This window comes from Gorilla gorilla, chromosome 4 (assembly GCF_029281585.2).
Source record: "Gorilla gorilla gorilla isolate KB3781 chromosome 4, NHGRI_mGorGor1-v2.1_pri, whole genome shotgun sequence".
Taxonomy (NCBI): domain Eukaryota; kingdom Metazoa; phylum Chordata; class Mammalia; order Primates; family Hominidae; genus Gorilla; species Gorilla gorilla.
Genome location: NC_073228.2, coordinates 47,022,694 through 47,043,598, shown reverse-complemented (window position 1 = coordinate 47,043,598; position 20,905 = coordinate 47,022,694). Strand labels below are relative to the sequence as shown.

Genomic DNA, 20,905 nt, shown 5'->3' with positions numbered 1-20,905 from the left:
TGGGCCAGGCTGTCTGCAGAAGACCCCTGGGGGCCAGGACCCACATTTCCCATTCCCCGGCTGCTCCTTCTTTGGAGGAAGCTGGGTCTTCCTTGCTAGCTTGCCACCGAGGCCACCCTGGGCAAGCACCTTAACCTCCTTGAGTCTCAGTTTCCCATTTGTGAAATAGGGATTATAACAGTATCTATTTTGTAGGCTTGTTGAGGTTTAAATGAGTTTTGATGTAAAGCGCTTAGAACGGCACCTAGCACCCAGTGTTTGGGGATTGAGAGATTAATTCTGAGTTGAAAAAAAGTGTCTGGGGAGCGTTTGTTATTGTTACTGTTGTCGGTGTTGTTTTCCTCCTACCAGCCTGGATGATATAGGTAGTGGCTTCCACCCTGCTTGCCCTTGTCCCAGCTGTGGGGACCCTTGAACTCTGATGGGAGAAGCTGTTAGCTCTTTGGGTCCTCAGCACCTGATCCTGGGGCTGGGTCTCCTCACAGATCTCCTGTAAGCCTGGAATTGCTTATAAGAGCTCCAGAAAATCTATATGCCAAAGTTTAAAAAAGTAGGTAAAACTGATTGTGTTTGGATATGTGCCGAGAACACTACAACTAAGGTTGAGACCATATAGAGGTGGGCAGGTGGCAGGGAGATGGATGGGGGAGTGGGGGCTGGGGGACAGGCTCAGCTTCTGGGCCCATCCGGCTGAGGAAAGCCTGTGGGGCTGGCCTGAGACTGGGATTGATGTCCAAGTTCAGGGGTACCCTGGGGCTTAAAGGGCTAGGCCATAGGGAGAGATGGGCAGGTGGACTGAGATGTAGGCTCCGCTCAAACTGAAAGTGAAACCCTAGGGTGTGGCTGTGTCCAGATGTGGACGCAGCCCCTTCAGCCTCCTGGGACACTGTCTCAGAAGTCAGCACTGGTGTGGGGGAGGTGGGGGAAGGGCTCTTAGCAGTGTCTTTTGGGGGCTGGTCTTAGGTGAGCAGATGCTGGGGGTCCCCTCTCACACTCAGGGCAGGGAGGGAGGAGAATGGTCCCCACACATTCTAATAGAAAGATGTGGGGAATCAGTTCCTTTTCTCGGCCACACCCTAAAAGATGAATCCTGTCTCTTTCCTCATCTGGCCCGAAGCACTAAAAGCAGCAGGGAAAGTAGGCTAAGGCTAGTTAAGGTTTGGCCAAAGCCTTGGAGACAAGTCTGTGTTTCTGGATGTTTTCACAAACTTCTGCTCACCCTACCATCCCCTACCCTGGGGTCTTCCATGGACCCCTGCCCCTCCACCTCTTCTGTCTCTGTGGAGTGCTTCTTCATAGTGTTAGGCCACTGAAGAGCTTTGTTAAATCCAAACTCAACTTCTCACTGAGTGTTCCAGGAGCTCCGTGAGTGTGAGGCTCCGGTGAGGGAGTGCGCCCATTTTATGGAGGAGGAAGCTGAGGTCCAAGGGGGCAAAGAAGCTGTAGGGCTAGTTGGGCCCAGAGCCTGGGTCTTTTGAAGCCAGCTCCAGGTCCTCCATGTGGCAGCTCATAGCTGTCCCTCCCTGCCCCACTCAGGAGGCAGGTATCCCGCCCACCTGGACTGCCAGCCCCTCCCCTCCTACTTGAGCACTGTCAGCCAACTCTCCGTGTGTCCCCCAGCCCCCCATCCCATGGTGCTGCTGCCTTGCTGAAGGCCCTGGTCTGGGGGTCTGTTCCTGTTTTCAGGGTGGCCTCACTCCACCCCGAGTGAGTGGCATCTGATGGCCCCTCTCCTACTCCCTGGAGTGCCTGGCTCCTCGGTGGGCACAGCCACAGCTGAGGAGCAGCTGCTAATTAGTGTTCGGCGCTGTCAGAGCTATTTCTGATTTCTGAGCCTAAATTTAGCCTGTCTGGCAGGCTGGCATGTGGGCCTGGGGGCCTGAGAAGGCCCAGGTGGGGAAGGGGCATGGGCACCCTGCCCTCCACCACTGTTCAGACAGGTGCTCCAGGCCCCAGCAGAGGCCTCCCCTCGTCAGTAACAACCAGGGGGCTGTCCTGGGGGAGTGGACCCAGGTGGTGGCTCAGAGTCAGCTCCAGGCTCAAAGCCAGCCCAGCTCTCCTCTTACTGGCTTCGTAACCTTGGGCAGGTCACTAAACTAATCTGTGCCTGCACCTGTGAGGTGGGAATGTTAACGGTGCCAGTGACGGCAGCGAGGGTGGAAGGCAGTCGTCGGCGCGCAGGGTTCGGAGCAGTGCCTTGCACAGTAGGCATTCTGGCGGAGCTGGCCACCTGACTGTTGGGGATGTCATTATGACTAGTTACTGCCTCTAGAAATGCCGCTGGGGCCATTCCAGAACCATAAAGTTCCCTGGGTGGGTGAGGGCCTGGGAGGATTCATGTCGGGAAGCAGCTGTCCCCTCTGTGGCTCTGTGCTGGGCTCAGCCATCCCCTTACTCCCTGGCCACCATCTCCGTCTTTTGTGCCGGCCACGGCTCCAGTTTCCCTGGCACTGCTGGCCCTGTCTCTCCTCTTTGTCCCTTTTCTCCACCTTGCTCCCACCTTAGCCCTGCCCCACCCTTTGTCCCTGTGGGGTGGGGGTGACTGAGAGACATCATCAGCAAGACGGATCAGAGAGAGAGACAGACAGATGGACAGGGACAGAGAGACAGAGAATGACCTCGCCTCCTTTGTACTCCTGGGCGGTTCCCCCCACCCCCTGCCCCTGTGGTAGCAGGAGCTGTCCTGGCCCTTGGAGGGCTGGGGGAGGGCGGCTGATGAGACAGCGGTGGTTTCCTCAATCCAGGCTCACTTTCGCAATAGGGGAGAGGAATGACGTATTCCACCCCCTTCAGCCGCTGGGGGCGGGGGGCCTGGCGGAGGGGCAGTTTCACCTCTCCAGCAGGGCCTGGCCGGAAAGCTTAGGCAATGGAGGCTGAGCGCACCCAGCTTCCTGTTGTCTGGGCCTGACCCAAGGCAGTGATTTTGGGGGTAAGGTCTGGCTGGAGCCCCAGAACTAGGCCCAGCACCCTGGAGAGGAAGCTGGCTGTGGAGCCTCAGGTGGGTGTGGCCCTCTGACTGCTCCAGCTGTGGCCTCTCCTCAGAGCCACATGACTGAGGGTGTGGAGCGTGAACCACCATGGCTGATGAGCCCCTCAGGGTCTCCCACATCCCCGATGGAGACTCTTACTCAACTCAGATCTCCTTGAGGGCAGGAACTGTCTTTTTGGGCCAGACATCTAGAAGGCTCTCAATAACCTGGGGTTTACTAAATTGAAGGGAACTGGCCTCATCTTTTGGTCTGTCAGGGAGACAAGCCAAGTCTGGGGGTCCAGAAAGCCCCTGGTGCTATTGACACCTGGTTGATTCTGCAGCCCTGGGCTGGCCCTAACCTGCTCCGTGGTGGCAGGGGCACCGTACCCTTGTCGTCTGTGGCCAGGGGAGGAGGACCCAGGCAGAGCTCTGTTGACCTTTCTCAGCTCCTGGGGGAGTCCCAGCTGGGCGGCCTGCACCACAGACCCAGGGCACTGGCTCTTCTCCCCAGTGCTGTGGCCGAGTGACCTTCCCCGCAAATCTCCCCACCCCTGCAGCTGTGATCTGGAACTCCCTGCCTGCTGACATGGCCGCCCTCAGCTCCCCCAGCCCTCTCTTTCCTTTCTCAGCCTTCTCCTCCAAGTGGGAGGGGGCTGGAGAGGGATGAGGAGAAGGCTGCTGTCCACTCTCCTTGCAAGAGGTTTCCTGGTGTTCGTGAGGCACTGGTGCCCTGGGCCTGGTCTGTGTACACGTGGGATCTGGTGGCACGTGGAGGTGGGACACTGGCCACTGGCCACTGGCCACATTTTGGCTTGACTGGTGATGGCTCCCCTGTTAGCTTCCCACCAGAATGGGGGAAGAGATGATGCCCCAACAGGAAAACTGAGGCCCAGAAGTGTCTCAGGTCTCCAGAGAGGTAGGCTGACAACCCACGCACCTGCCTGCACACCAGGCAGGCCAGGGAGGCGGTGTGGGGGGTGACACAGCGCAGGCAGACTCGAATTCAAATCCTGCTGTCCCTTCTAGCTGGTGTGCCCCGGGAAAGGTGCTCTGTCTCTCTTGGCCTTGGCCTTCTCACTGGATAACATTACATATCTCCTAGGGTCAGAGGATTCATGGGGGTGATGCACCTCCTAGGGAGCCAAGTGGGTTTCCCCCAAATGCCCATTCTCCCCTCTCCCCTTGTTGGGGCCTCAGGCTCAGGGGTCTTTGTCCTCCCTGTCCCCAGAACTGCATGAACTTGCCCCCGGACAAGGTCCAGCTGCTGAGCCAGTATGACAATGAGAAGAAGTGGGAGCTCATCTGTGATCAGGTAGGTGCCAGCACTGCCCAGCCACCCCTTCCCTCCCACTGTCAGTACCCCACCCTGACCAGGCTGGGGCTATGGGGAGAGGGGCACCGCCATACTGCCCATAGGGCCAAGACTCTGCTCAGTGGCCAATGTAGCACCTGGGGAGGGTGCTGGGGTCTGCAGGACTCCCAGATCCCTTTCTCTTGAACTCCCCAAAAGACCTTGTGAGTCACTAGCAGGGCTGGGTCAGCTTCGGAGGAGCTGGCAGAGCTGGTTCAGGCTGGGGCAGCTGGGGCCTCGCACTGTCACTGTCCTCCTGCTGAGCTTCCTGAGAAACCTCTCTGGACTGGGGAAGGGAGAGGGCGACCCTGGGGTTGGACATCTTCACCTGACCCCATGGGAGGGAGGGAGGAAGGGGCGGGAATTCCTGCCCTTTTGCCTTGGGTCCAGAGGAGCTGCAGTTGACCAGCAACTCCCCAAGGCCAGCCACTTTGGACCCCTGCTTTGGTGCTCCGTCCAGGTGCCTGGACTCACGGGTCACTCAGCTGTCCCCACCCCTCCAGCTTCAAGGGCTGCGGTCGGCCATGGGCCGACCCTCTCCCAGCGCTGGGCTGGGTGGGGCTCGGCTGCCGCAGGGATTCTGTGAAGGAGGGAGGCTGCAGAGGCTGGGGGTGGGGAGTTGGGAGCTGAGAGCCTCCCCTGGGAGCCAAGGCTGGGCCTTTGCCTCCTGTTAATGAAGCAGATGGCCTGAGCCGGCTGGGCAGCAGTCCAGGGGTAAGGGCTGGGAAGTGGGAAGAGGGTGGAGAGCTGCCCCTGGAGTCTCTGGTAGGGGTCCCCTTGGAGCAGCTCAGCCTGACATCTCAGAGGTTGGGGGCTCAAAGGGCTGGAAGAAGTGAAAGTCTGAGGGGTGGCTCGGTGAATCTGAGGGGTTTGGGTTGGAAGGGTGGGGGCCCCTCTGGGGAGGGGTCTTTGCCGTGGTCCCTGCCTCTTTGTGTGAGTGGCCGCTGGAGCCTGCAGTGGGGCGGGGGGATTAGGAATTGCATCACTGAGCACAGGAGAGGAGCACGCAGGTTCCTGCCAACGCAGACGTGCAGGGCGGCTGGGTCCAAGTCCTACCCAGGTGCTGGGTCCCCTTCACGAGGCACCTCCAGCCGTCCTTCCCCGCCGTATCCCAGCTCTGGTCCAGGGAGGGCACCACCTGCCGGCTAGACTGAGTTCCTTCCCACCCCAGGGCGGGGCCTACGGCAGGACTGACCCCTGCATAGTCCACCCCAAAGCTGTGTCAGGGCTGTGGCCTGGGAGCCCATACAGGAAGGGCAGGCTAGGCCTAGGCCAGGGGTCTTTAAAGTGGCCCGATGCTAGCTGGGCGTGGTGGTGCACACCCGTAGTCCCAGCTACCTGGGAGGCTGAGGTAGGAGGATCGCTTGAGCCCGGGAGTAGGAGGCTGCAGTGAACTATGTTCGTGCCACAGCACTCCAGCCTGGGCCACAGGGCAAGAAAAGAGAAAGATAAAAGAAAAGAAAAAAAAAGAAAGTGGCTTGGTGGACTGTTTGGGTTTATACCTTTGGTATTTCAGAGGCGTCTTAAGAAAGCCTGGGACCTCAGATCAGAGCTGAGAATGGGACACTGGGACGAGAACTGGTCATTTGCCCTGGGGTAGCTCTGGCTGGTTTTCTGTATACCCCATTCCATCTCCCCAGGAGCGGTTTCAAGTCAAGAATCCCCCCGCAGCCTACATCCAGAAGCTGAAGAGCTATGTGGATACTGGTGGGGTCAGCCGAAAGGTAGCAGCTGATTGGATGTCCAACCTGGGGGTAGATGTCTCCCCTCTTTACTCTGTCCCTTTCCCCCACATTTTCCAAGCTCTGGGCAGCTGGAGTAACTGTGTGTACAGACTTTTCTATGTGCGTGTGTGGGTGCATGTATGAGTGTGTGTGTGTGTGTGTTTGTGTGTCTGTGTATTTATAGGGGACTGAGAGTGCCCTGGGTGTGCACTTTAAACATTCCTCTGTACATCCTGTGTGTGCTTACATGGACACATTCTGTGTACTTATACTGTGTGTATACACATGTGCAGCCCATATGTCCATACATAGGTGTGTGTGTATACTATGTGTGTACTTTGTCCACTTATGGATGTGTGTATGTACCATTGAGTCCATATCTAGGAGAGAGAGAGAATGTGTGTGTGTGTGTGTCCATGTATGGATGTGTGGATATTCTATGTCTGTATTTAGAGTGCATGTATATGGATGTTCATGTGCTGTGTGTGTGTGTGCACGTGCACACCCTGCCTGTGTGTGTGCATGTGTATACCTTGTGTGCCCATGTATCGGGGGTGTGTGTACCCCTGCTTGTCTATGTATGGGGGAGCACACGTAGCCTGTGAGTTCTTATTCTGCTGGGCAGGTGTGTGGAGGTGGTGGGGGAGGCTGAGCATGAAAGGCCACTTGTGCCAGTTGGAGGAGGGTGGGTGCTGCTGCCTGCTGCCTCAGGACTTGGTGGGCCTGTGGGAGGCCGGGCTTCACCCCCAGCCTTCCCTGTTCTCGGTCCCCAGTTTAAGAGGCGAGTTCAGGAGTCCACGCAGGTGCTACGGGAGCTGGAGACCTCCCTGAGGACCAACCACATTGGGTGAGTGAGGGCTCAGATCTTCCTTTCTGGGCCTAGGAAGGCTCTGCTTCCAGGCAGCTCCTGGAGCTTCCCTTTCCTACTCCCCCTGCCCCCTGCACAAGGCTGTGCTTGTGGACCACCTCCTGGAGGTGTCCAGGACAGCTTCCCCTCCCCTTCCTGCCCATGCTCTGACTGGCACCTTGAGGCATGGCTGGGCTGTGGGACCCACCTGAGTCTCCCAGAATCCTTTGGTATCATTGGGTCTTTGGGGGTTGAAAGGGCACCCCAGGGGTCCTTGCTGTCCCTGTTCTGTGCCCATCTGAGGCAGGACCTCCTTTCTGGCTGGAGCTCAGGGAGCCCTGTGCCCACAGGTGGGTGCAGGAGTTCCTCAATGAAGAGAACCGTGGCCTGGATGTGCTGCTCGAGTACCTGGCCTTTGCCCAGTGCTCTGTCACGTAAGCCCCCTGCTCCCAGCCCTCATGCCGCTCCTCAGAGCTTTGATCCCCGTCTCCCTGCATCTCACCCACTCCCCTGGCCAATTTCAAGCCAGGCAGCCCGAGCCTACCCTGGAACCCTCCATTTGGCCTTGAGCGATGCTCCTTCCAGAAGGCCTGCCCCCGACAGGGAGGGGTGGCCTCTCTTCCACCACTATGTTCAGCACAGTGCCAAGAACACAGCCTCCTCCTCCTGCTCCTTAGTCTCACCTGCAGGTCTGTCTCTCCTTGCGTTTCCTCTGCCCCCTCTTAAGTGGCCCCTGCAGTGTTGGCCTCCAGCCCCATTGCATCCTGTCCCCAGGTATGACATGGAGAGCACAGACAACGGGGCTTCCAACTCAGAGAAAAACAAGCCCCTGGAGCAGTCTGTGGAAGACCTCAGCAAGGGTCCACCCTCCTCCGTGCCCAAAAGCCGCCACCTGACCATCAAGTATGTGGGCCACAAAGTGGGGTGGTGGGAGAACAGAGAATTCAGCCCCCACACTGCTGCATCTAGCCAGCCCACCCCGGGCCCTTGGGGTTGGCGAGAGGGGTAGCCACACATTAGGGGTCCGAGTAAGGGACTCATACAGAGTTTGGGACACCAGTATGTTAAGAAGCCATCAGGGGTGGGGCTGGGTGCTGTGGCTCATGCCTGTAATCCCAGCACTTTGGGAGACTGAGGTGGGCAGATCATTTGAGGACATGAGTTTGAGACCAGCCTGGCTAACATGGTGAAACCCCATCTCTACTAAAATACAAAAATTAGCTGGGTGTGGTGGCGCACGCCTGTAATCCTAGCTACTCAGGAAGCTGAGGTGGGAGAATCACTGGAGCCCAGGGAATGGAGGATGCAGTGAGCTGAGATCGCACCACTGCACTGCAGCCTGGGTGACAGAGTGAGACCCTGTCTCAAAAAAAAAAAAAAAAAAAAAAAGAAAAGAAAAAGCCATCAGGGGTGGGCACCTAGAAGTTGGAGTCTGGATGGGTCTGGGATAAGAAGGGAGTTTCTGGGTTGGTGGGACCCCTCTTGTATGCATCTAATCCCCTGTTTTCTCCCATGCGGCCTCCAGGTGTCCCCCTTCTCCCCGGTACGTAGCCATCTAGGGGCAGGTGCATGCCTGGCTGACTCCCTCCCAGGGTGGTGGTGGGTTAGGATGAGGTATTCAACTGATGTCCCTGGGTTCAGTGCTGTGGCTGGGTTCCTCCATCCTAACACGGGCATCTTGCTGGGAGGCAGGAAGCAGGCAGTAGATTGACCCTAGAGCATCTTGTGAATCCCTAGCTTCCTGCTTTGGGTCTAGAGGATTGATTGCATATTAAGCCTCAAACTTTCACAATATGTTATTTGTCCATTCATGCAATTATGCATTCAGCAAACATTTTTTTTTAACACTTAGTATGTATTAGGTGTATGGCAGGTGCCCAGGAGACAGGTCACCCTGCCCTCAGGGGCCCACAGTCTAAGTGGGGGACAATTTAGTGTGAGCTAAATTGGGAGCTCTGAGTAGGGAGGTGGCCACCACTTGGGACATCAGGAAGGCTTCCCAGAAAAGGTGACACTGGAACTGTGTCTTACAGACAGATACAGGCTTTACAGGCAGCCATGGGAACAGGGAAGAGCATTCCAGGCAGAAGGAACAGCATGAACAAAAACTCTGGCATATTAGCACAATGACAAGAAAGGGTGATGTGGCAGGAGAGGGTGAAGGCGGGGCCTCCTGGTATTACTGGGAATGTGATAGAATCGTCAGGGAGACGGACATGTGGAAGTCCCGGTCAGCAGTTCTGCAACAATGAAAACATCACACATTTGTTAGCAAAGAATAAGGGAGTACAGTCATGTAGCACTTACTATGTGCCAGGCACTGTTCTAAGCCTATTCCATAGTCCCAACAACCCTGACAGGAAGCTACTATTATTAGCATTCCTATTCTAGAAGCGAGGAAAGTGAGGGACAGGGAGATTAAGTGACTCGTCCAGTAAATGGTGAGCTGGGATGCGCCTGAACCCTGGCAGTGTGAATTCAGATCTGCGTCTCACATTGGAAGATGAGCCCAAGTGGCCATGAGCGCCACCTTGTGGTGATCCTTCCCGTGTCTCTTCCTTCTATAGACCCTCACCCTACCAAGTCCCTGGGAAGTGTCTTTGCTTCCGTGTCCCTCCTCCTCCAAGCATGCCAGACCCCAGGTCTAAGGACTGAGGAAGCCTGCCTGCCCTCAGCCAGCCTCTTTGGTTGGGTAGATGGGATGTGGTGCCGTCAGGTTCCAGATGTGCCTCCTCTTACCCCAGAGGCTGAGTGGTGGGGAAACAGGAAGCTGGGGCTCACTCTGACTCCTGCTGCCTCCTCCACACCCCGCCCAGGCTGACCCCAGCCCACAGCAGGAAGGCCCTGCGGAATTCCCGCATCGTCAGCCAGAAGGACGATGTCCACGTCTGTATTATGTGCCTACGCGCCATCATGAACTACCAGGTCAGCCGGGGGGCGTGGGACTGGCGACTAGGGAGCCCAGCCTGTCCTCACTGGGGGCTACACAAGCCGCCGAGGCTCTGGGATCCACTGTCCCTTTACCCTGTGCTGTGCTGGGGAACTTGCGCATCTGGGCTGTTGGCTCAGGCTTTTAAGGCTGATGAGTCTTGAGGGGAAGCCCATGTTTTTGCTGCCTCTGTCAGGTTCTCTGAGTACCCCTGCCCATAGCTGGGGCATGAAGGAGCCTCACATAGGGACTGGGCTCACCTACCAAGAAGGGCTGGCCAGAGGGCCAGGGGAGAACAGCCTCGGGTCGATTCATTTGGAGGGCTGATGGGTGAAGCCGGGTCCTCCTTTACTTAGCCCGCCTTTAAGCCAGCTTCACGGTTTCCAAGGTGCCTGACGCTGGCTTTTGGAAACACAGAGGTTTTAAAAAAGAGGCCAGGAACAGTGGCTCATGCCTATAATCCCAGCACTCTGGGAGGCCGAAGCGGGAGGATTGCTTGAACCCAGGAATTCGAGATCAGCCTGGGCAACATACTGAAACCCCATCTCTATGAAAATAAAAAAATAAAAAATAAATAAAGAGAGGCCAGGCGTGGTGGCTCATATCTGTAATCCCAGCACTTTGGGAGGCCAAGGTGGGCAGATCACCTGAGGTCAGGAGTTTGAGACCAGCCTGGCCAATATGGCGAAACCCCAACTCTACTGAAAAAATACAAAAAAAAATCAGCTGAGTGTGGTGGTAGGTGCCTGTAATCCCAGCTACATGGGAAGCTGAGTCAGGAGAATCACTTGAACCCGGGAGGCAGAGGCTGCGGTGAGCTGAGATGGCGCCACTGCGCTCCAGCCTGGGTGACAGAGGGAAACTCCGTCTTGAAAAAAAAAAAAGAGAGAAACAAGGCCAGGTTTTGGTGGCCACAGAAGTTGCGGTTGGATACGAAGAACTTCCTAAACTCGAGGGCAGTTAAAGATCCGCGTGGCGCGGCACTGACTCTGCTGGGGTGCCTGAAGTCCTGGGGGGCCCTTCCTGGAGACACTGACCTCTCCTCTCTCCCCAGTCTGGCTTCAGCCTTGTCATGAACCACCCAGCCTGTGTCAATGAGATTGCTCTGAGCCTCAACAACAAGAACCCCAGGTGAGGTCCAGGCCCCAAACCTTTCTCCGTATCTAGAGTCTTCTCCTACTTAGCCCCTTGCTTACTCTGTCCTCCAGGTCTCAGAGGCTCATTCTGCACCCACTATGCTCCTCCTAGCCAGGCCTGTGCCCACCCTTGCTGCGGGTCCTGACTGTTCTCAAGGGACAACCTGCCCCTTCTCTCTCCAGAACCAAGGCTCTGGTGCTGGAGCTGCTGGCGGCCGTGTGCTTGGTGCGGGGAGGACATGACATCATCCTTGCAGCCTTTGACAACTTCAAGGAGGTACCGGAGTCCCTCACCCAAACATGCATTTCCCCCTATGGTGTTGCTTGGAGTCTTGTTGTTGGCAGTTGTGGCCTTTGCTGGAGGCAGCTGGGGACATTGGGTGGGCATTTGGGGAATGCCCAAAAGTTGAAGTTGAGCCACATCACTGGCTCAGCAATCTGGGATGGGGAAGTTCTGAATGGAAGGTACAGGGTCAGGTAAGGGCACCACCTGGGTGGGGGTAGGGACAACTACAGGGACCTGCTGAACCTCTGACTCAGCCTTGCCAGATCCAAACTAGCCTTGGTTCATACCTCCAGGAGTTGCGGACTCTGGCTAACAGGCTTGCAAGTAGATGTGTGGGGCTGCATAAGATGCATAAGACAAGATATCTTCATTCATTCATTCCTTTAATGAATATTTATTGAGTGCCTACTATGTGTCAGGAACAGGGCACTTGGGCACATCAGTGAACAAAGGAAACCATATAGGGAAAGACAGAAATGATATAATAAACAAGCAAATTACATAGTATGTTAGGAAATGATAAATGCTGTGAGAAAAAAGCCAGCAATGTTGCAGAGGGAGGGGGAATTGGTTGCAGGGTGGTCAGGGAAGGCCTCACTGAGCAAGTGAGATTTCAGCAAAGCTGTGAAGGAAGCAAGGGACTTGGTGTGGTAGTGAGGGCACTCCAGGGAGTTGGAACAGTAAGTGCAAAGGCCCTGGGGTGGGAATGTGCCAGGATGCCAGTGTAGCCAGAGTGGAAAAAGTGAGGGAGAGTGGGAGATTGAGAGGGAGTGGAGGTTTTGAGCAGAAGAGTGACGTGGCTCAACTTAGAATTAACTGGAGAGGAGCCTGTTGAAGCACAGGTGTGGCAGCCAGAAGGTAGCTTAGGACGTGTGTCACTGGGCCTCAGTGAGAGCCATTCCCCTTACCCAGGTGTGTGGGGAGCAGCACCGCTTTGAAAAGCTGATGGAATATTTCCGGAATGAGGACAGCAACATTGACTTCATGGTGAGCTCAGGAGCCCAGCAGCCTGAGGCCTGGGCCAGGCCCTCTTGGGTGCAGGGAGCAGCTAGGGTCCTGGATGCTGGGCAATGGGCTCTGCCCCCGCAAAGCGTAAGGACTGAGTGGTCAGTAGGGGAAGGGTGGATGTTGGCAGGGGGCTGGATTGAGGGAACATGGAGGTGAAATGTTGGGCAGGCCAAGGCTGGGAGTTAGTGGAGTGAGAACTGTGGAGAAGGAGGGAGGCTTGGGGTAAGTGGAGGTGGAAGGCATTGAGCAACCCCACCTAGAGGATCATAGATCTCCCCATGTCCCTGGCTCCCAGGTGGCCTGCATGCAGTTCATCAACATTGTGGTACATTCGGTGGAGAACATGAACTTCCGTGTCTTCCTGCAATATGAGTTCACCCACTTGGGCCTGGACCTGTACTTGGAGGTAAGCCCTGTACTGCCCCCCAGACTGAACTGCCTGCCCATGGCAGAGTATGGCTGAGTGGTTAGCAGCATGAGTGCTGGGGTCAGGCAGACCTGGGTTTAAATCCTGGCTCTGCCATTTCCTGCCATGTGACCTTGGATAGGCCTCTTCCTCTCTCTCAGTGTCAGTTTTGCCATCTGTCAAATAGGAGAATCATAGAAGATAATCTTGACTCTAAATGCATAGACCAGTGCCTGGCACATACCAGGCCCCCAGTCTATGGAACTGTTTTTGCAGGCACCAGAACAGGTCAAGGTGGCCCAGAGTCTGGCTCTGGGAGCACCAGCCTCAGACAGGTGCTCTGACTCCAGCATATAACGGGGAACCCAGAGATACAGGGTAGAAGCAGGAGTTGGCTCATGCTGGATGGGCCCAGGACATGGAGGAGTTCCCTGCCCTGGGGAAGGTGGGCAGAGCTGCTTGGTGCTTCCTGGCCCAGGCTGAGCAGAGAAGCTGTAGCTCCTTCTCTGCTTCCTTTGAGAGGTTTCCTGGAGGAGCGGGGCTTTCGGGGTTGGATTTTTGAAAGCCAGGATTAACAAAAGGTAGAGAGCAGGCTGGTGGGGGGGTCTACCTGTGCAATGGAATATTATTCAGCCACAAGAAGGAATGAAGTATTGACACATGGTACAACATGGGTGAGCCTTGAAAACATGCTAAGTGAAAGAAGCCAGACACAAAAGGTCACGTACTCTATGATTGCTTTTTTTTTTTTTTTTTAAGACGGAGTCTTGCTCTGTTGCCCAGGCTAGAGTGCAGTGACACGATCTTGGCTCACTGCAACCTCTGCCTCCTGGGTTCAAGTGATTTTCCAGCCTCCCCAGTAGTTGGGATTATAGGCGCCCACCACCACACTCGGTTAATTTTTGTATTTTTGGTAGAGACGGGGGTTTCACCACGTTGGCCAGGTTGGTCTTGAACTCCTGACCTTAGGTGATCCGTCTGTCTCAGCCTCCCACAGTGCTGGGATTACAGGCATGAGCCACCTCGCCCAGCTATCTATGATTGCTTTATATGAAATGTCCAGAATGGGTAAATCCATAAAGATGGAAAGTAGATCAGTGGTTGCCAGGGACTGGGGGAGGAGAGAATGGCAAGTGACTGCTGACGCCTATGGGGTTTCTTTTTGGGCTGATGACAATGTTCTGGAATTAGATAATGGTGATGGTTGCACAACCTTGTGGCTATACTAAGAATGACTGAATTGTACACTTTAAATGGATTTTATGATTTGTGAATTATATCTTAAAAAATAAAGAAAAAGTAGGCTAGGGCTCAGGCCCCTTCCTCTGGATGGCAGTGGTGGCAGGGGGGTGGTTTGGAAAGACTCCCCCCCCCCACACACACACACCAGGCCTCACCCCACTCCTTCCATCTGGGGGACAGAGGCTTCGGCTCACCGAGAGTGACAAGCTGCAGGTGCAGATCCAGGCATACCTGGACAATATTTTTGATGTGGGGGCGCTGCTGGAGGACACAGAGACCAAGAACGCTGTGCTGGAGCACATGGAGGAACTGCAGGAGCAAGTGGCGCTGGTGAGAGTGGGTCCTGACCCCAGCCCAGCACATCATAGGCCCACAGGGCACACGGGCCACAGGGCCACGCAAGCATGGGCACTGGGCAGCAGACAGTGTTGTAGTTGTGCATTGGAGGTGCTGCCTGCCTGGCCCCAGAGCCTGGCCTGAATCCAAAGCCTGAATCTGTTGGGTGTCTTTCTCAATGAGTGTGGGTGAGCACCCTCACTGACAGGCCCCTCCTCTACCCAGGCTCAGACCCCAGGTGAACTGAAATGGGTGCCTGAGGCCCCTCCCAGCTCAGTCTCCTCCTCTCCCTCCACCTCCCGCATCACTGGTACCTTGGTTTCCTCTCCTTATTTGCTTGGGTTCGAGTGCCAGGCTCGGCCCACCCTTGGCACCTGGGCTGAGCGGATCTGGGAGCCTCCCCCAGTCTTCCAGGCAGGCATGCCTGATGCCGCCCCCTCACCGGCGGTGCCAGTGCCGGGCTGCGGGTCGGGGCTCACCATGTGCTGGTGCTACAGCTGACAGAGCGGCTTCGAGACGCGGAGAACGAATCCATGGCCAAGATTGCAGAACTGGAAAAACAGCTAAGCCAGGCGCGCAAGGAGTTGGAGACCCTGCGGGTGAGGCTGGGGCGGGTGGTAGGCCAGGCGCCCAAGAACAGGCCAGCTGAGGCTTCTAGCCTTGACATCTCCCTCCACCCCGGGAAGAGGATGGGGGCTTTGTGCCAAGGAGCCTGCTGGTGGGCACTGACCCCTCCCGTGGGGTTCGTAGGAGCGCTTCAGCGAATCGACCGCCATGGGCACCTCCAGGCGTCCCCCAGAGCCTGAGAAAGCGCCTCCCGCTGCCCCGACGCGGCCCTCGGCCCTGGAGCTGAAGGTGGAGGAGCTGGAGGAGAAGGGTTTAATCCGTATCCTGCGGGGGCCGGGGGATGCTGTCTCCATCGAGATCCTCCCCGTCGCTGTGGCAACTCCGAGCGGCGGTGATGCTCCGACTCCGGGGGTGCCAACCGGCTCCCCCAGCCCAGGTGCGCAGGAGCTTCAGGCTGGCGGGGATGCGGGGCAGGGTCTGGAGGGGGGAGCCCAGGGGCATCTGTGGCGGGCAGAGTTGGGCGAGGGAGGTTTGGATTGTAGGCTCGGCTCAGGTAGGAGCGCATGCGTAGAGCGGAGAGGCGGAGAGGGGCCCACCCAAGCCAAGGAGCTGACTCGCGCCTCCCCCACGCCGCGCCCTCGCTGGCTCAGATCTCGCACCTGCAGCAGAGCCGGCTCCCGGAGCAGCGCCGCCGCCGCCGCCCCCACTGCCCGGCCTCCCCTTCCCGCAGGAAGCCCCGCCCTCTGCGCCCCCACAGGCCCCGCCTCTCCCTGGCAGCCCGGAGCCCCCGCCTGCGCCGCCGCTGCCCGGAGACCTGCCGCCCCCACCCCCGCCACCGCCACCACCTCCGGGCACTGACGGGCCGGTGCCTCCTCCGCCGCCGCCGCCGCCTCCCGGAGGTCCTCCTGATGCCCTAGGAAGACGCGACCCAGAATTGGGCCCAGGTGAGTGGAGTGGACCACCTTGGGCCCGGGGCTGGGGGGAGATGGAGGGAGGGGCCTGGGCCTCAGTGTCCTCCAGGGTCCTCTGCCTGGGGGCCTCCTGCTGCCTCCTGGCTGCCCCATCAGCCCTCCCTGGGCCCAGGTTCCCTCCAGTACCCCCAGTGCTCACCACTGCCCCCAAACCCCCGTCCCAGGAGTGAAGGCCAAGAAGCCCATCCAGACTAAGTTCCGAATGCCACTCTTGAACTGGGTGGCACTGAAACCCAGCCAGATCACCGGCACTGTCTTCACAGAGCTCAATGATGAGAAGGTGCTGCAGGTGAGTGGCCCTGCCTGGCTCCGCATGTGGGCACCGGAGGAAGAGGGGAGTTGCCTGGATCAGGCTGGGCCCTGGGGGTAGTCATTTTCTCCAAGCCATTTCACAGATGAGGAGGGGGAGGCCCAGGGATGGGCATTAAGCCAGACTGGACCAATACCTCTAACAGGCAGAATCCTGCTTTCCCAAACGCCTTCCCCTCCATCCCTGCAGAGGGGTGCATCCCCTCACCCCACTTCTTCTGCCTCCAGGCCTCTTTCCTTCCACTTTCCCACAGGCAGCCAAGGCTTCAGCCCTCCTGATTCTTCCAGTTTTCCAAAAGGATGTATTCTCTTGCCTCTAGGCCATTGTTCCATTCTGTTTCCTCTGCCTGGAATGTCTTTTCCTTTCTCCTTTTTACCGCTGGCCAGTTCAGCTCTTCCTTTAGCTCTTGTGGCCCCAAGTCTGGGTCCCCCGGGTTAGGCGGCCCTCCTCCTCCTGTGCTTCCCCTGTGCCTCCCATCAGGGCCTGTGGTCAGGCTGGGTTACTGGTTCTCTGCTGGTGGCCTGGTCAGGGCCAGATGGATGGCTCTAGCACTGTGCTCAGCCAGGAGAGTGCCAGACCCCAGCCCCACCCAGCTCCGCCTCCTCACCCTGTACCTTCAGGAGCTAGACATGAGTGATTTTGAGGAACAGTTCAAGACCAAGTCCCAAGGCCCCAGCCTGGACCTCAGCGCTCTCAAGAGTAAGGCAGCCCAGAAGGCCCCCAGCAAGGCGACACTCATTGAGGCCAACCGGGCCAAGAACTTGGCCATCACCCTGAGGAAGGGCAACCTGGGGGCCGAGCGCATCTGCCAAGCCATTGAGGCGTGAGTGTCCCTGTCCTGGGTTTGTGGGCAGTCTGGCCCCTTTGCTAGGCTGGGGTTGTCAGGCAGATCCTAGTAAAAGAGCCTCAATGGTGAGCTCTTTCATCAAGCTTCATACCAACCCTGGTCCAGGAAACTTGTCGCCATTTTAAGGTGGAGAAAACTCAGTCCATGCCTAAATTAGGATGTCCCACTTCCTCCCTGCCTCTTTGCCTAGCTGTGAGTACCCAGGCTGTGGGATTTACAGCTGGGCGTCCGCCGCTGATGTACAATGGGGACCCTGGCTTCCCAGTTCCCAGTTTCTCTGGATTCCCAGTTCCCAGTTTCTCTGGATTCCTACCTCTTGCTCTCTGAAGCTGTTGGCAAATAGAAAATACTGAAATTCATTTATTCAATCAAGGCAGGGGTAGCCCTGCTCCCAGGGACTGGTGGGTATGGATGATGCCCAGTCTCCCCTCTCCTCCCTCTCACAGCTACGACCTGCAGGCTCTGGGCCTGGACTTCCTGGAGCTGCTGATGCGCTTCCTGCCCACAGAGTATGAGCGCAGCCTCATCACCCGCTTTGAGCGGGAGCAGCGGCCAATGGAGGAGCTGTCAGAGGAGGACCGCTTCATGCTATGCTTCAGCCGCATCCCGCGCCTGCCGGAGCGCATGACCACACTCACCTTCCTGGGCAACTTCCCGGACACAGCCCAGCTGCTCATGCCGGTGTGGGCGGAGCGGGCAGGGTGGTGTGACTTGGGAGGGGATGGGCAGGAGGCAACTCCCAGCCTGGGCTGCAGCAGGGAAACTGGGAGTACTTGAGCCTCCAGATGGAGGAGGCTCCAACTTATCTTACCTCCCCCATCCCACCCCCAGCAACTGAATGCCATCATTGCAGCCTCAATGTCCATCAAGTCCTCTGACAAACTCCGCCAGATCCTGGAGGTGAGGGGCCAGGAGGTGGGGCCCACCCTTGCCTGTTCTGGATAGTGTGAGAGGGAGACCCAGGCCCTGCTCACCTGCAATGCAACAAAGATAATATTCCCACTTCTCATGTACATGCTGAGAAGGACAAATCTAAGGGTGGTGGCGAGTGGGAAGGGGTACAGCAGCCGTGTCTGTAGCAGCTCACCTGGGACCCTGCCGGAGGGCTCAGTCCCCTTTAGCGTTGCTCTGTGAGCAACCTCACCTGCTCAGTGGAGGGCCCGGGAACCAGTAGAAATGGCTGGTGGAAAGGCAGTGACCACACAGACTAGGAGGGGATGCTGGCAACAAGTTGTGGGTTGGACTAGCAGAGGACAAAATTTGGTGTGCCCATGGTGTTAACCGTGCACATGTGTGAGACCTGTGTGTACACACATGTACATGTGCTGTGGATCTGAGGGGCCTGTGCAGGAGTACAGTAGGGGCTGAGTGTGTGGGGCCTGCTCCTTGCCACCTCTTCTCCTCCTTGTGCAATATGCTTAAGCGGTGTCCTCAGCTCTGGCATTCTGCTGAGCCTTTCTCCTGCCTCTCCCAGATTGTCCTGGCCTTTGGCAACTACATGAACAGTAGCAAGCGTGGGGCAGCCTATGGCTTCCGGCTCCAGAGCCTGGATGCGGTGAGGAGGGGCCCCTGGCTTGGGGACTGGGGCTGGGGACTGGCTGGTGGCCTGTGGCTTACAATGGGTCCTTGTGCAGCTGTTGGAGATGAAGTCGACTGATCGCAAGCAGACGCTGCTGCACTACCTGGTGAAGGTCATTGCTGAGAAGTACCCGCAACTCACAGGCTTCCACAGCGACCTGCACTTCCTGGACAAGGCGGGCTCAGGTAGGAGACACACAGATCCTCGGGTGCGGGGAGGGGCCGTGGGCTGGGGTAGGTTGGGAGAAAGCTAGGGGGCCACAGTATATAATTGGTGGGAGGGCTGCCTCTCCGATTCACTGACCTGATACTGCCCCATCCCTGGCCCAGTGTCCCTGGACAGTGTCCTGGCGGACGTGCGCTCCCTGCAGCGAGGCCTAGAGTTGACACAGAGAGAGTTTGTGCGGCAGGATGACTGCATGGTGCTCAAGGAGTTCCTGAGGGCCAACTCGCCCACCATGGACAAGCTGCTGGCAGACAGCAAGACGGCTCAGGTGCGCCAGGGCTGGCCTCACCTGGAGGTGGGGCATGTAGGAGCACTAGATAGCACAGCCTGGAGGGGTGTGGCCATAGCTGGGACCCCTTGGGGGGATGCAGCAGGAATGAGGGGCCACCCTGCCTGGGAGGAGCTCAGATCAGGTGGCCAGTGTCCTGAGGGGTACAGGCTGTGAGAGGTCTAAGCTGGGGGGCTGACAGGCTGTGCCCACAGGAGGCCTTTGAGTCTGTGGTGGAGTACTTCGGAGAGAACCCCAAGACCACATCCCCAGGCCTGTTCTTCTCCCTCTTTAGCCGCTTCATTAAGGCCTACAAGGTATTCGGGTCTGGGGCAGGCTGGGAGCCCTGTAGGGCACTGAAGCCTTTCCACTGGGCAGCGGAGGGGTGGGGCCGCTTCTGTTTAGGGGGTGGGTAGGGCAGTAGGGAGGGCCACCCTCATGGAGACTGCCTTGGCCCACAGAAAGCTGAGCAGGAGGTGGAACAGTGGAAAAAAGAAGCCGCTGCCCAGGAGGCAGGCGCTGATACCCCGGGCAAAGGGGAGCCCCCAGCACCCAAGGTAGGCAACTGCTCCTGGGCTTGGTACTGGGCTGCAGGGATGCATGGCATCTCATCACCCTCTGGTGCCACCCCCACACCCTCACTGTTACAGACTGACCCTGCCCCAGGAGCCTGGGATGGGAAAGGGTTCTTTCTGCTCAAGCCAGCTGTCCTTGCTGTGGGGGACCAGGCAGATATTCCAGGGTTTTGGTGATGGGGAGGCATCCTGGAGCTGGAGCTATAAATTCCCCCTAGTCACCGCCAAAGGCCCGGCGGCCACAGATGGACCTCATCTCTGAGCTGAAACGGAGGCAGCAGAAGGAGCCACTCATTTATGAGAGCGACCGTGACGGGGCCATTGAAGACATCATCACAGGTAAGGGCTTGGCCAGGCCTTGGTCTTATCCTCAGTCTGTCCTTCTGTGCTTTCTTCTGACCCAATCCCCTACCCTCTGGGGGACTGGCTGCCACACTGCTTCTTGCTACCTTTTCTGTTTTTCTTTCCTTTTTCCTTTCTCTACTCCCCTTCACCTGCCCCACCCCCACTCAGTGATCAAGACGGTGCCCTTCACGGCCCGCACCGGCAAGCGGACATCCCGGCTCCTCTGTGAGGCCAGCCTGGGAGAAGAGATGCCCCTCTAGCCCCTCAGGTACCCAGATGACCTGGCCTCTGATACCACGCTGCCCACAGCCCCTGGGACCCTTGGGGGAACTGAGGCATGCTGCCTTCTCCTGGGCCAGTGGATGGCTGGGATGTGATTTGTGGGGTGGAGGGGTCTGGCAAACATAAACGGTACCCCTGCCATGTGCACACAATCTGAGTCCTTAGGAGGCTAAGCTTTGTGCCCTGGAGCCATGCTCCCAGCTCTGGGCGGACTCCTGAATGGTAAATGTGTCTCCTTCGGCTGCCAGATCTGCGGAACCAGCCCTACATCCGCGCAGACACAGGCCGCCGCAGTGCCCGTCGGCGTCCCCCGGGCCCCCCACTGCAGGTCACCTCCGACCTCTCGCTGTAGCCGCTATTTCTGCAGGTGGATTCTGCAGGGGTGTGGGGCCGTGGACAGGCTGAGGCTCAAGGAAGGTGGTCCTCAGCTCGGCTGGCCGGGCAGCCCCTCCTCCGCTGTGGCCCGCCTCAAACGGGCTGGTGCATCCTCCTCTTGGCCACAGAGGGCAGCATCGCCCGCCCCTTCCCCCAAATGCTGCTTGCAGCACCCACCCTAAAGCCCCGTCCAAATAGCCATACTTAGCCTCAGCAGGAGCCTGGCCTGTAACTTATAAAGTGCACCTCGCCCCCGCAAGCCCCAGCCCCGAGGACCGTCCATGGACCTTATTTTTATACGAGATTAATAAAGATGTTTGCAAAA

The 20,905-nt window shown here is 57.6% G+C and overlaps 1 protein-coding gene across 10 annotated transcripts in view; it reads left to right on the top strand.

Moving 5' to 3' along the window:
* The window catches only part of FMNL1 (formin like 1), a 25,222-nt gene extending 4,317 nt beyond the window's left edge, over window positions 1–20,905 (top strand). Inside the window, exons 2-28 of one of the 10 annotated variants that reach the window (XM_019027727.4) lie at window positions 4,200–4,283; window positions 5,963–6,076; window positions 6,820–6,893; window positions 7,244–7,327; window positions 7,668–7,796; window positions 8,419–8,436; window positions 9,710–9,818; window positions 10,877–10,953; window positions 11,142–11,235; window positions 12,157–12,231; window positions 12,548–12,658; window positions 14,081–14,230; window positions 14,734–14,835; window positions 14,987–15,239; window positions 15,454–15,747; window positions 15,939–16,063; window positions 16,705–16,907; window positions 17,378–17,612; window positions 17,763–17,831; window positions 18,406–18,486; window positions 18,566–18,695; window positions 18,840–19,003; window positions 19,219–19,320; window positions 19,465–19,560; window positions 19,797–19,917; window positions 20,092–20,191; window positions 20,454–20,541. In XM_019027727.4, coding sequence (XP_018883272.2) covers window positions 4,200–4,283; window positions 5,963–6,076; window positions 6,820–6,893; window positions 7,244–7,327; window positions 7,668–7,796; window positions 8,419–8,436; window positions 9,710–9,818; window positions 10,877–10,953; window positions 11,142–11,235; window positions 12,157–12,231; window positions 12,548–12,658; window positions 14,081–14,230; window positions 14,734–14,835; window positions 14,987–15,239; window positions 15,454–15,747; window positions 15,939–16,063; window positions 16,705–16,907; window positions 17,378–17,612; window positions 17,763–17,831; window positions 18,406–18,486; window positions 18,566–18,695; window positions 18,840–19,003; window positions 19,219–19,320; window positions 19,465–19,560; window positions 19,797–19,917; window positions 20,092–20,183 — 3,186 coding nt within the window. In that variant the 3' untranslated portion in view covers window positions 20,184–20,191; window positions 20,454–20,541. Of the gene's footprint in view, window positions 1–4,199; window positions 4,284–5,962; window positions 6,077–6,819; window positions 6,894–7,243; window positions 7,328–7,667; window positions 7,797–8,418; window positions 8,437–9,709; window positions 9,819–10,876; window positions 10,954–11,141; window positions 11,236–12,156; window positions 12,232–12,547; window positions 12,659–14,080; window positions 14,231–14,733; window positions 14,836–14,986; window positions 15,240–15,453; window positions 15,748–15,938; window positions 16,064–16,704; window positions 16,908–17,377; window positions 17,613–17,762; window positions 17,832–18,405; window positions 18,487–18,565; window positions 18,696–18,839; window positions 19,004–19,218; window positions 19,321–19,464; window positions 19,561–19,796; window positions 20,192–20,453 lie in introns of all 10 variants that reach the window. The other 9 variants (XM_019027726.4, XM_019027724.4, XM_004041523.5 and 6 more) reach the window with 9 other exon arrangements.